Source organism: Protomyctophum bolini (genome assembly GCF_963924005.1).
Source record: "Protomyctophum bolini genome assembly, chromosome: 12".
Taxonomy (NCBI): Eukaryota; Metazoa; Chordata; class Actinopteri; order Myctophiformes; family Myctophidae; genus Protomyctophum; species Protomyctophum bolini.
In genome coordinates this window covers 8895938-8908714 of record NC_137873.1, presented here as the reverse complement: position 1 = coordinate 8908714, position 12777 = coordinate 8895938, and the positions used below count along the sequence as shown (strand labels likewise).

The following is a 12777-nucleotide window of genomic DNA, read 5'->3' as shown; positions in this document are numbered from 1 at the left end:
ATGAATACTTGAAGATAGCAGTGATTAATCACACATAGGACCGTATGGGAGCTCCTAATATGGTCCACGGTCAAGTCACCGATAAGACTCCTGCCCCGTTGCTTTCTATATTGCTTTCCGCCACTTATTGACCCCCCCCCCCCCCTCTCCCGGGACCCCGACTCAGCACAGACACAATAACATTCCTCGGCCCCTGAAATGCACGTCCATATTTGGCCGAGGGGACTCGGTTTATAAAGAGAGGAACACATGGCATGGACCCCCAATAGGTCGTCATTCTATCCCAAGGTAAGATATGCTATGGCTGTATACATCGAGCCTCTGAGTTTGAATACTGCAGCTTTGTTTGTGTATGATGAATGGACTCCATGTGTCTCACTGGTCTGGTCTGTCTCATTCACGTCTTACAGGTCCTCTACACACACTGGCCTGCCTCATTCTCATCTTCCAGGACCTCTGTCTCTACACACACTGGCCAGTCTTCTCAGTTAGGCGTTGATAAGGTAGGTGTTGTATAGAATCTAATTGGACCCTCGTCTGGTTCTGGCAGACCGGTAGTGTGTGTGTGTGTGTGTGTGTGTGTGTGTGCAGTGTGTGTGTGTGTGTGTGTGCAGGCTGGGTGGTGTGTGTGACAACCCGGTTGAATTATTCCTTTGGTACGGCGGCGGTCGACGGGCCCGGGAGAACTAATAACGGGACACGAGACAGTATCACGCCAAGGGTTCACAAAGTTTATTACACACACACACAGGAAATATATAGAGCTGGATCCTAATGACGTGACTAACTACACTGAGACATAACAACTGCTATAGCTACAGCAAGCTGACCTTGCTGTCTGATATGTCTCCAGTAGCTAACTATAAAGTATATGCTTACAGTTCTGGCAGTACACAATACATATCAAGTACATTGTGTATTCATGTACAAGTACACAGCCATGGGCGATCAGATCATAACAGTAGGTATAGGAGCCTCTCTGACTTCAATATGTTTTCATCATTAGGAATGTGCACCGTCTGGAACTGTGTAAGAAATTGAAATAAAAATAAATAAAATAAATAAATATTATTGATTGAATAGCTAATTAAAGTTACATTACAAAATGTTATGTTACAGCTTGGCAAAACATAAATATAGCCATATACAATCGCTGCCCATTTCCAAAATGGTTTATCACAATGTTATATCCTTTGATCTCCCACGGTGTTTGGTGTCATGACATGGCTTAACCCTTTCTGACCTGAGATCAGATTCTAAAAATGTCTTTTATATATCCTGACTGTTTTCTTGAAAAAGCTTATGTTTCTATGTCAGTCGTTCTTAGATTTTTCAAAAAATAGCAGACCTACAAGTGGCGCGCTACGAGCTTGTAGATCTGCCATTTTTTCAACAGCTAAAGCATGACATGATGCTAACACCAAAAGGGGTTCTCGCCCCCAAAAATGGCTTAATTCTAACGGAACCGGGTTGTTTCCGCAGAGAGGCTGAAACACAAAGATGGGCGACGCTCTGATGGCGGAGTTCGGGCCGGCCGCCTGCTACCTGAGGAAGTCGGACAGGGAGCGCCTGGAGGCCCAGACGCGCCTCTTCGACATGAAGAAGGAGTGCTTCGTCCCCGACGCGGAGGAGGAGTACGTCAAGGCGTCCATCACCAGCCGCGAGGGAGACACGGTCACCGCCGACACCGAGAGGGGGAAGGTATTCATTTAACCCGCCGACGTCTGCTGTGATCGATTGATTGGTTTATTAGACATAATGTATAAACAGCAACAGAGTGCAGTTAAACACTCAGTCAAACACAGTCAAATACTCAGTCCGAAAGGGACTTGCGGTCTTGTTTCAATTTAGGCTCTATTCAATCAATTAATGGATCATGACATGAACAATAACACAATTCTATATCATCAGTTCATCAAAGGTAAAATAAAATAAAATAAAAACACAAAGCACTGTATATACAGTACAAGGAGGGGAGAGAGGACGGACGGGGGGGGGGGGGGGGGGATCATTTCCTCTCCCTTGGGCCTGTAGCTGAAAGTTGGATTTCCAGGCCTGATTTAAAAGATGCAAGTGACCTGCATTCTTTTGAGGGAGGGGCTCAGGGCATTTGGCGTTGGTGTTGTAGAAGGATAATTTACGCATAATTGTTTTGAAATGGTTTGCAAGGTTGCGTTTTTACAACTTTGAATGTCGATCCCATTTTCAATTGCTCAACGATGTCTTCAACTCGGAGCCAGTTTGTATGGGGTGCATACTTAGTTCAGACTAGTCATTGGTTAGACATGGGTTAAGGTTAGGTTTAGCTGTGCTGCCCCGTGCGAGGTTAGGGTTAGGGTGAGGGTTTGAGATAGGTTGTAGTTGTAGGACTAATGACTGGTCTAACCAAATGACTATTCTAAACTAAGTACTGTCTTGGAAAGAGGTGGGTAATCATGGGCCCTGGGCCGAGAAGTAATCAAACTAGTTTGTTTTGGGAGGACTGGAAGCTTATTCTTATCCCATTCTGGGCGGGACCCCCTTTTGGTGTTTTAAGCATTATATGTTATACTGTTACAGCTGTTGAAAAATAGCCGATCTAAAAGCTCTACAAGCGGCACTCGGTGCCGCGCTATGAGCTCGTAGATCTGCTATTTTTGAAAAATCGTTTTTGAAAAATCGTGAAATATATAATGTTTGAATATATATTTTCACTCAACTCAAATCTTTGCTTCTGGGGGGTCCCTGGAACTACATATTTTCAGATGTGGGTTGGCGGCATATTACATATAATTCTTGGGGTCCTTGACATGGAATATTGAGAACCACTGATATAGAAACGTGAGGTTTTTCAGAAATAAATTTGAATTATTTTTCCCTTTTTTTTTTTTTTACTTTTGTTTTTTAATTTTTGACGTCAGGCCTAAATGGGTTAAGTGACATTGCGATGCTGGAGAACCAAGAGGCGGAAGCATTGTCAAAGGAGGGCTGAATTAGAGAACCCGCAAGAGTCTTGACAGAACTTTTGTGGAAATTCTGCCCAGGAATCTTGTTCTCTGATTTACTTTTTTGATCCCTGTTGTTGCCATGCTTTCTCCTGTCAGTTTGTTGTCAGTCATGGGTGTGACTGGAAAGCACATCATGTGCATAAATTGTGGCACTCCATCTTTACGTGACATAGATAGATAGACCCCTGTGTGGAGTGCCTGTACACCTTCAGTCCCGTCAGATCCACCACCTTGTCACTGAATCGACGACCACTATTTGTGTTTTTTTTGCAGACTGTGACCGTGAAGGAGTCTGACGTCCATCCTCAGAACCCGCCAAAGTTTGATAAAATTGAAGACATGGCGATGTTCACCTTCCTGCATGAGCCGGCGGTGCTGTTTAACCTCAAAGAGCGTTACGCTGCATGGATGATCTATGTAAGACTACAGCCTCGTTACAATTCTCCTTCTATCAATGTTTAGACTGTGTTACACACTCATCCCTATCCATCCACTACTCCATCCCCATCATCTGGCAGACCTACTCTGGGCTGTTCTGTGTGACTGTCAACCCCTACAAGTGGCTGCCGGTCTACAACCAAGAGGTGGTTGCTGCTTACAGAGGCAAGAAGAGGACCGAAGCGCCTCCTCACATCTTCTCCATCTCTGATAACGCCTATCAGTACATGTTGGCAGGTACAGTAAAGTTTATTAAACATTAATGCTTGTGACATTCTTACATCAACTTTAAAAGTTGTGTTGTTGTTATTGATTGGATAGTTAAATCCTCCTGGTAACTACAGTTAGATTATCATCATCTTCTCTTTTTCAGACCGAGAAAACCAATCCATTCTCATCACGTGAGTTTCCCTTCACATAATAATAATAGTAATAATAATAATAATCTATAGTGCACGTTCTTTATACATTTTGGAAAACTTGAAACGGGACATTCATTTCTGCATGATAATGAGTACTTTTTACTTTTGGTACTTTTAAGTATTATTCTGAATATTCAGACCTTTACTTGTGGCGGTGTATTTTCGAGAGAGAGCGAGTGCATTGTTTTTCCGGCAACGGCTTCAGCCGCGGACCATCCGCGGCAGGCGGTAGTGGAGTGACATCATCCGCCCCACCCCTCCGGCAGCGTCACGTCTCGTTGCCGTTGCCCGAGAATGCACTCGCTGCTTCTGGTATTTTCTACATTGTGGTATTGAAACTTTTCTATGTGTATGTTGTGTTTCCAGCGGGGAGTCGGGGGCGGGGAAGACCGTCAACACCAAGAGAGTCATCCAGTACTTTGCCAGCATCGCGGCTGGCGGCTCCAAGAATAAGGAAAGCACCGACAAAAAGGTCATTACTCTGATTCACTGTTCATTTAAAGGTCATTACGCTGATTCACTGTTCATTACTAAAGGTCATTACTCTGATTCACTGTTCATTTAAAGGTCATTACTCTGATTCACTGTTCATTACTAAAGGTCATTACTCTGATTCACTGTTCATTTAAAGGTCATTACTCTGATTCACTGTTCATTACTAAAGGTCATTACTCTGATTCACTGTGCATTTAAAGGTCATTACTCTGATTCCCTGTTCATTTAAAGGTCATTACTCTGATTCACTGTTCATTTAAATGTCATTACTCTGATTCACTGTTCATTTTAAGGTCATTATTCTGTTTCACTGTTCATTTAAAGGTCATTACTCTGATCCACTGTTCATTTTGTCTACAAAAAGGTTGAGAGCTTGTAGATCGGCTATTTTCAGCATGCAACCAAGTGTAAAATCAGGCATTATGAAACCATAAAAGGGTGGCAAAATCAACTGTAGATTTTGTCGACTACAATCGTATGATATTTACTTAAAACTACACTAAAACGACAACATTTCAGATTACAGAAATATGACTAAAACTAAATGGCATTTTATTCAAAAGACCATGACTAAACTAAATCACAATTTGCTTGTCGAAATCAACACGGCTCTGGATACAAATGAACCGATCTGTAAATTGCTGTTATCGCTTATCAGTATGTGTATTAATCCAGTGATTTCATTCTTTCAGGGCACCCTGGAGGATCAAATCATCCAGGCTAACCCTGCCCTGGAGGCCTTCGGTAACGCCAAGACCATCAGGAACGACAACTCCTCCAGATTTGTGAGTGTTTAGTCTAAGTAACTGTAACTGTAAGTCAATTTATTTGACATCAATCCAAATTACTATATGATTTACTCGGCCGATGCCCAAACCTGAGGGGCTTGTCGCTCCAGACTGTATGACGGAAGCATTTATATTTTACTCGTGATCAGAGCTTCCGTTGCTCCAGACTGTATGACGGAAGCATTTATATTTTACTCATGATCAGAGCTTCCGTTGCTCCAGACTGTATGACGGAAGCATTTATATTTTACTCATGATCAGAGCTTCCGTTGCTTCAGACTGTATGACGGAAGCATTTATATTTTACTCATGATCAGAGCTTCCGTTGCTCCAGACTGTATGACGGAAGCATTTATATTTCACTCGTGATCAGCGCTTCCGTTGCTCCAGACTGTATGACGGAAGCATTTATATTTTACTCGTGATCAGAGCTTCCGTCGCTTCAGACTGTATGACGGAAGCATTTATATTTTACTCATGATCAGAGCTTCCGTTGCTCCAGACTGTATGACGGAAGCATTTATATTTCACTCGTGATCAGAGCTTCCGTTGCTCCAGACTGTATGACGGAAGCATTTGAACATTGCGGGAGGCAACAGTCTGGCCACGGAGACTATACTCTACAGACACACACACACACACACACACACACACACACACACACACACACACACATTTTATAGATTTAATTAAATGTATTTAACAATGCACATGCTTTTGCCACATTTTCTTTCTTTCTTTCTTAATTAGGGAAAATTCATCCGTATTCACTTCCATGCCACTGGAAAGCTGGCCTCTGCTGATATTGAGACATGTAAGCACTCACTCACACGCATATGAGCATCCACTCCATAATCACCTATATGTATAGTATATTTCTATTGTACAGTAAAACAAACATGCATGTTTGTTCACAGATCTGTTGGAAAAGTCCCGTGTGACTTTCCAGCTCAAGGCTGAGAGAGACTACCACATCTTCTACCAGATTCTCTCTCAGAAGAAACCCGAGCTTCTAGGTGCAGTATACAACCATGCAGTGTTTAATACACAGAGTGTGTTGAAAATGTGGTGCGAATCTTTGAATATATATTATTTCAGAGCGTACGTTTTTTTGTATAGAATCGTCTTCAGGTCTAAATGGGTTAGATTTTTCGATGCAGTTACTATATATATATCACTCATTCTTGAGATGAGGGACAAAAGTGGAAAAAACATGTCCCACACATAAGAGCCTTATTTTATGTAAAAAATTAATTAATTCATAAAAATAAAAGCACTTGCAAAGTTAAGTGTAATACAGTTGTGTATTATTATGCCCTTAATTTCATTATAATTGTTTTCATATTCCATCTGAATTAGTTAAAAGCAGGCCATGTACCCAAAAAGGCCTGTATTTAGCCTGTCCCCAGCAAGTGGCCACAATTTCAAACTGCCAAAAAAGTGTCTAATACTGTCACAATCACATAAATATACATACTAAATTAAAGTAGATTGTCAACAACATAGCAAATAATATACACAGTTAATTTTAATTTATATTTTCTATTAAATATCTCATATCAAATGTTCGTCCCACGTCTCCGTCAACTCCGTCAGGTTTTTTTAAAAGTCTTAAATTAATCAGAAAATATTGTCGACAGATTTAGCCTGAAGACTCCTTTTCCAAGTCCCATTTATATTTGTTGCAACAGTGGAGTACCTGGTCTGACAAGCATTCAATTGTTTGATATTTTAAACAAACAATGTTGATAACAATGTGGTCACAGCTTTTACATGTCAACTCCGTCAGGACATTATTATGATCTTTGTTAAGAATTCCAAAATAATGTTTATTATTTTAGTTTAGGGGTTAGGTTTAGCTAACAAAATTAAGCAAAAACAAAATGGCTACATTGTACTAAAGAGGGTTAAGATGAAAACAAATGCCATTTTGTCAACTCCGTCAGACGTCAACTCCGTCAGATTTTGTGTCTGACGGAGTTGACGTGTATCTGACGGAGTTGACAAAAGTGTTCCTAAAACAATAAAATTATTGTTTTTGAATAATGGGCAGTATTCTAATTTGGCACACAGTTAGAGCATGCCTTAAGGAACATTTTTGGCTATGGGGCCATCACAGATTTGTCTCGTGGTGACCATGGCAGCCATATTACAAAAGAGCCGCCACCTGATGTTATTTTACAATAACTCAAGTTCTACACCACCTAGGATCTTGATTCTGGTGACTAAGACCTCATTTTCAAGGATGAGGGATACAGTGGTACAATTTAGACTTTCCCTGTGACCATGGCAGCCATTTTTCAAAATGGCCGCCACATGCTGTTATTTTACAATAATTCAAGTTTTAGACCACCTAGGATCTTGATTTTGGCGACTAATCATACATTTTAAAAGATGAGAAATACAGTGGTACTATTTAGATTTGTCCTGTGACCATGGCAGCCATTGTTTTTCAAAATGACCACCAACCTGCTGTTATTTTACCAATAACTCAAGTTTTAGACCACCAAGGATCTTGATTCTGGCGACTAATCATTACATTTTCAAGGATGAACTTTCTCTGGGAGAGGTAAGGGCTTATTTCAGGTGCAGGTTGAGTTTCTACTGACAGGACATTAAAAGGAGGTGGGCTTTCTGGCCTTTGACTTGCCCCTTTCAGGTACAGATGCACAGTTTGACTTCACTGGCCACTGCAGGGAACTGTGGGGGAGAAACTTTGGTCTCTTGACACCCCGATTAGGTTCAGGGTTTTTTTTGGTGGAGACTTGCCTTTCATGACATCTTTGCTGCAGCAGTTGATCTCCTTACTGCCAGTGGTGGCACACTCTGGGTCTCTGGGGCATTGTATCTTGGTGGCCTCCTGCCAGTGTTTCTCCATCCTTCTCCTGAGCTCTGTGTTCTGGGGCTCTGTTATAGTCAACTTACATTGTCTTGGCTGGAGATTGCTTTCCTGCAGGGTCCAGCCCAGTCTTGTGCAGATGGCTGCTGGCCCACCTGGAGGCCCCAACCTCACTTGTTCGGTTGGTGTGATTAGGTGGGGTGGTCTTCCCCAATCAGGATGAGGGGTTTGACCCTTTCAAACGGCAGTCTGGCCAAGTGTCTGTATTTAGTTGTGAGTTTAGATACAGGATACGATTGCTCACCCAGCCCCAGGTGACATGAGGTGAAGGCTCCTTTGATTTGGTAACATTGCTTTGGTTGACATGCTGGGGACACAGAGAAAGACACTGATGCCTTCAGTGTCTGCACATCCTGCCTGATGGTCCTGAAGCCAAATCTTCTGTCTTCAGTCTTTCGCTCACTGCTCACTGTTCACCTCACCGAATTTAGCCCAAGGAGTTTGACCCCTAGTTTGGCCATAGACCCCCTAGTTTGGCCATAGCCACTTGTCCAAATGTGCCGACATGTGCTGACCTCATCACATCTGTGATGATGGCTATGGCCGTTTTTAGCCAACGTAGTGTTTTTTGTGCAAAACTAATGCTTGGAATGGATCCAGAATCATGAAAAGCCCCTAGTTTGACATGCCACATGCTACTTAAAGCATAATGAAATTTAGAACATTTAGCCTTATATTGGTTGTTGATGGTACCCAACTTTCAGCAGCTGTCAAACATGCCCCTAGGGTGGTCAAATAGAAACCAATGTGGGATATGTTAGTAGACACCTTTACAAACATTGGTGAAGAAAACTCTTGGTAAGAAATGTATTCACAGATTTTATATTATTCTGATAATATTCCCTGAGTAAATTGGTAAAATAATAGCAGGTCCACCATTTTTGAAAATGTCTACCATCCATGGTCACAGGATAAATCTAAATAGTACAACTGTATTCCTCACCCTTGAAAATGTATGATTAGTCACCAGAATCAAGATCCTAGGTGGTGTAGAACTTGAGTTATTGGGAAATAACAGAAAGTTGGCGGCCATTTTGAAAAATGTCTACCATGGTCACAGGACAAATCTAAATAGTACCAATGTATCCCACATCCTTGAAAATGTATGATTAGTCACCAGAATCAAGATCCTAGGTGGTGTAGAACTTGAGTTATTGGGAAATAACAGAAAGTTGGCGGCCATTTTGAAAAATGGCTGCCATGTTCACAGGGCAAATCTAAATAGTACCACTGTATTCCTCATCCTTGAAAATGTGGGATTAGTCACCAGAATCAAGATCCTAGGTGGTCTAGAACCTAAATCAGTTAAACTTGTCAACTCCGTCAGATGTTCGTCAACTCCGTCAGACGTTCGTCCCGTGATGTTTTTGTTAATTTCCAAAGAAATAGAAAATTCGCTGTCAAATCTTTTGTGCTTATGTATTGAAACACCAACTGAAATGATACGTAATGATGATTTTTTTTTTTTTTTACATGGTTTTCATGTTATAATATTGAAAATAAAGGTTGAAATGACGGTTTTGAGAAATTGGATATTTCATAATAGTGTGATATTGGAACAAAATAATATTAAAAGATTTGTATTACTTAACTTGATTACTGAAAGCCATTATAAGATAACTGAGGACTTTATATTATTGTTGAAATGATAAAATTCAATTAAAAGGGATTTTAGTGTGTCTGACGGAGTTGACATGAATCAGGTATTAAGTGCATAAATGTCCCATTTTAGAAAGAAATGTTATGCGAAAAACCTGTTCCTTCTCAAGATTGGTAGTTGAGACCTGTGTCTACAAATACATCTATTTGATTTGAATGTATCTTAAAAAAAAAAAAAATCCAGTTTGAAAAAAGTTTTGTCCCTTATCTCAAGAATGGGTGATATATATCGTTACAGCCCTATCACTAACTTGACATTGATGACAATTGCAATTCTCTTAGAGATGCTGCTCATCAGCAACAACCCGTACGACTACGCCTTCATCTCCCAAGGAGAGACGACGGTGGCGTCCATCGACGACGCTGAGGAGCTGCTGGCCACTGATGTGAGTCGACATCGTATGGTTCTGATCCAAGTAGCCCCGCAATGAACCCGGACTTAGTTGTTTTCACCTATATTAATGACATCGCAGTCCAAATAACAGTCTAAGACTTTGTGAGACTGAATTATGGGGTTGTACTTACTGTATACAGCCAGTCGTGGAAAAGTAGGATCCGCCGGGAGAAACTATAGGCACAGCTGCTGGACATGAGACTAATTAATTAATTAGAGCGACAGAGAGAGAGAGAGGAGTGTGTGTGTGTGTGTGTGTGTGTGTGTGTGTGTGTGTGTGTGTGTGTGTGTGTGTGTGTGCGCCAATTTAACAAAGGTGCAGACGATCAGAAATCAGCAGAGAGTGAGCGACGTTTGCGCAACTCTATGCCGAATTGAAGCTGACTTGGCCCCAGCCTTTTTTTTTTTCCTCCCTGGAAATAAAAACGTCTGGGTTTCCGTCTTCCGAGGCTAGTAGTGGAGTAGAAGTAAATGTATTGGAAATTGGAAATACTGAAGTAAAGTTAAAAATACCTCCAAATTGTACTTAAGCAAATGTATTTAGTTTCCACGGTATACAGTACATACAACCACATGCTACTGTATCTTCAATCAGTCTTTTCTTGGACCTACAACTGCAGGATGCTTTTGACGTGCTGGGCTTCACTCAAGAAGAGAAGAACGGCATCTACAAGCTGACCGGTGCCATCATGCACCACGGGAACATGAAGTTCAAACAGAAGCAGAGAGAGGAGCAGGCGGAGTCCGACGGCACCGAAGGTGAGGCTGTGTGTATAAGATGGCACATGATGACAAGAAGACAGTCGGTACACTATAGTGTTCATAAGCCATGTATAACTTCACACATTTTCAACTTATCTTCACCGTTTAACTGGAATCAATTTCCTCAGATGTTGACAAAGTTGCGTATCTGATGGGCCTGAACTCTGCTGACCTCATCAAGGGTCTCTGTCACCCCAGAGTGAAAGTGGGAAACGAGTGGGTCACCAAGGGACAGAGTGTTGACCAGGTACTGTATGAGTTATTATAAAAAATTGCTGCATGCATAATGAGCTTTGTCTTTGCCCAAGTTTGTATGCAAGATTATATGTTTGAATGGTACGTAGTTGGCACAATAATATGAATGAATTGTCTTTATTATATCGATAGGAAGGACATGGTTTGTTGAGAGGGAATACAAGGTTAAGATAGAATATGATAAAGACTTTTATAAAACACACACATGACATTTGTATACATTTGGGTTTCCATGCCACAGGTGAACTATGCGATCGGTGCACTCTCTAAGTCAGTGTACGAGAAGATGTTCCTGTGGATGGTGGTGAGGATCAACCTATCGCTGGACACCAAGCAGCCCCGCCAGTACTTCATCGGCGTGCTGGACATCGCCGGGTTTGAGATCTTCGATGTGAGTCATGACGATAATACAATAAGGACGTCGCGTTATTAGCTGTCATTTTCACTTTGAGTTAAGAAAAATGAGCATGTAACAGGACATCTATGCTAACGTTTTGCATCGTGTCCTTTTTGCAGTTCAACACCTTTGAGCAACTCTGCATCAACTTCACCAACGAGAAGCTGCAACAGTTTTTCAACCACCACATGTTTGTGCTGGAGCAGGAAGAGTACAAGAAAGAGGGCATTGAATGGACTTTCATTGACTTCGGCATGGACTTACAGGCTTGTATTGACCTCATCGAAAAGGTGAGAGCTTTGAAATATAGAAATATAATGTGTTCGTGGATCAATACAAAACTATTCCTCTTTCTAGCAAGTTAGTTGTTCTTCAATGTAGATATCGGAGTGAAATATGGACATGAGGGTATTGATTTGAGCTCACTCTTTGTGGGCACTAACAGAGAGACTTTGCATATGCTACATGCCTGCCTGTCACTTGTGGAGCAATAGAACGCTCCTGTTGTAAAGGGATTTTGTATTGTGTATTGTATATTTTAACGTATTGTACCTTTTTTAAAGTTTTTGATTCATGTTTTTTTTTATTATTGTTTGGACCCAATGTTTTATACATTTGTGTCAATAAAGTAACTAACTAACTACATTTCCTCAGCCCATGGGCATCATGTCCATCCTGGAAGAGGAGTGCATGTTCCCCAAGGCCAGCGACACCACCTTTAAAGCCAAGCTGTACGACAACCACCTGGGGAAGTCCGGCAACTTCCAGAAGCCCAGGCCAAAGGCGGAGGCTCATTTCTCCCTGGTTCACTACGCGGGCACCGTGGACTATAACATCAACAACTGGCTGGTGAAGAACAAAGACCCGCTGAACGAGACGGTCGTGGGACTTTACCAGAAGTCTAATCTGAAGTTTTTGGCCAACCTCTTTGCAACTTATGCTTCAGAGTCAGGTAAATGTTAATTGCTTAAAGCATGTCAATTCTGCCATCTCATTTTAACCACACACATTTTTTCATAATTTATTTTATCCCACGATTTTGTAAGCCCTTGTTCACCCCTGTGTCAATTATCTAATGTGATCCTTGGCTCTATACACACCCTCCGCCAACCTGGGGAGAGCAACGGACTTGAACTCATGCTTCCTTCATGCTTCCTTCCAAGTTGACCTGACCTAGGGGAGTTTCCCTGGTTGGACCAGTTCCTTTCCCCTCCATCAGGCGCCCCGGCTGGCCAGCGGGAGGCAGTTTAGAGACCAGGATTACTGCATGTTTTTTGTGAG

General features: G+C 41.7%; 1 protein-coding gene across 1 annotated transcript in view; it reads left to right on the top strand.

Annotated features, from left to right (window-relative positions):
- Positions 1-1500: 1500 nt before the first annotated feature.
- LOC308325946 (myosin-7-like) overlaps positions 1501-12777 on the top strand; it is a gene marked incomplete at its 5' end in the record, with an annotated part of 28400 nt that continues 17123 nt past the window's right edge. The window contains 14 exons of the mRNA XM_080778728.1: positions 1501-1701; positions 3261-3404; positions 3506-3662; positions 3799-3826; positions 4214-4319; positions 5035-5127; positions 5881-5944; positions 6048-6146; positions 9971-10074; positions 10703-10841; positions 10973-11091; positions 11341-11490; positions 11616-11786; positions 12151-12448. Coding sequence (XP_080634854.1) covers positions 1501-1701; positions 3261-3404; positions 3506-3662; positions 3799-3826; positions 4214-4319; positions 5035-5127; positions 5881-5944; positions 6048-6146; positions 9971-10074; positions 10703-10841; positions 10973-11091; positions 11341-11490; positions 11616-11786; positions 12151-12448 — 1873 coding nt within the window. The remainder of the gene's footprint in view (positions 1702-3260; positions 3405-3505; positions 3663-3798; positions 3827-4213; positions 4320-5034; positions 5128-5880; positions 5945-6047; positions 6147-9970; positions 10075-10702; positions 10842-10972; positions 11092-11340; positions 11491-11615; positions 11787-12150; positions 12449-12777) is intronic.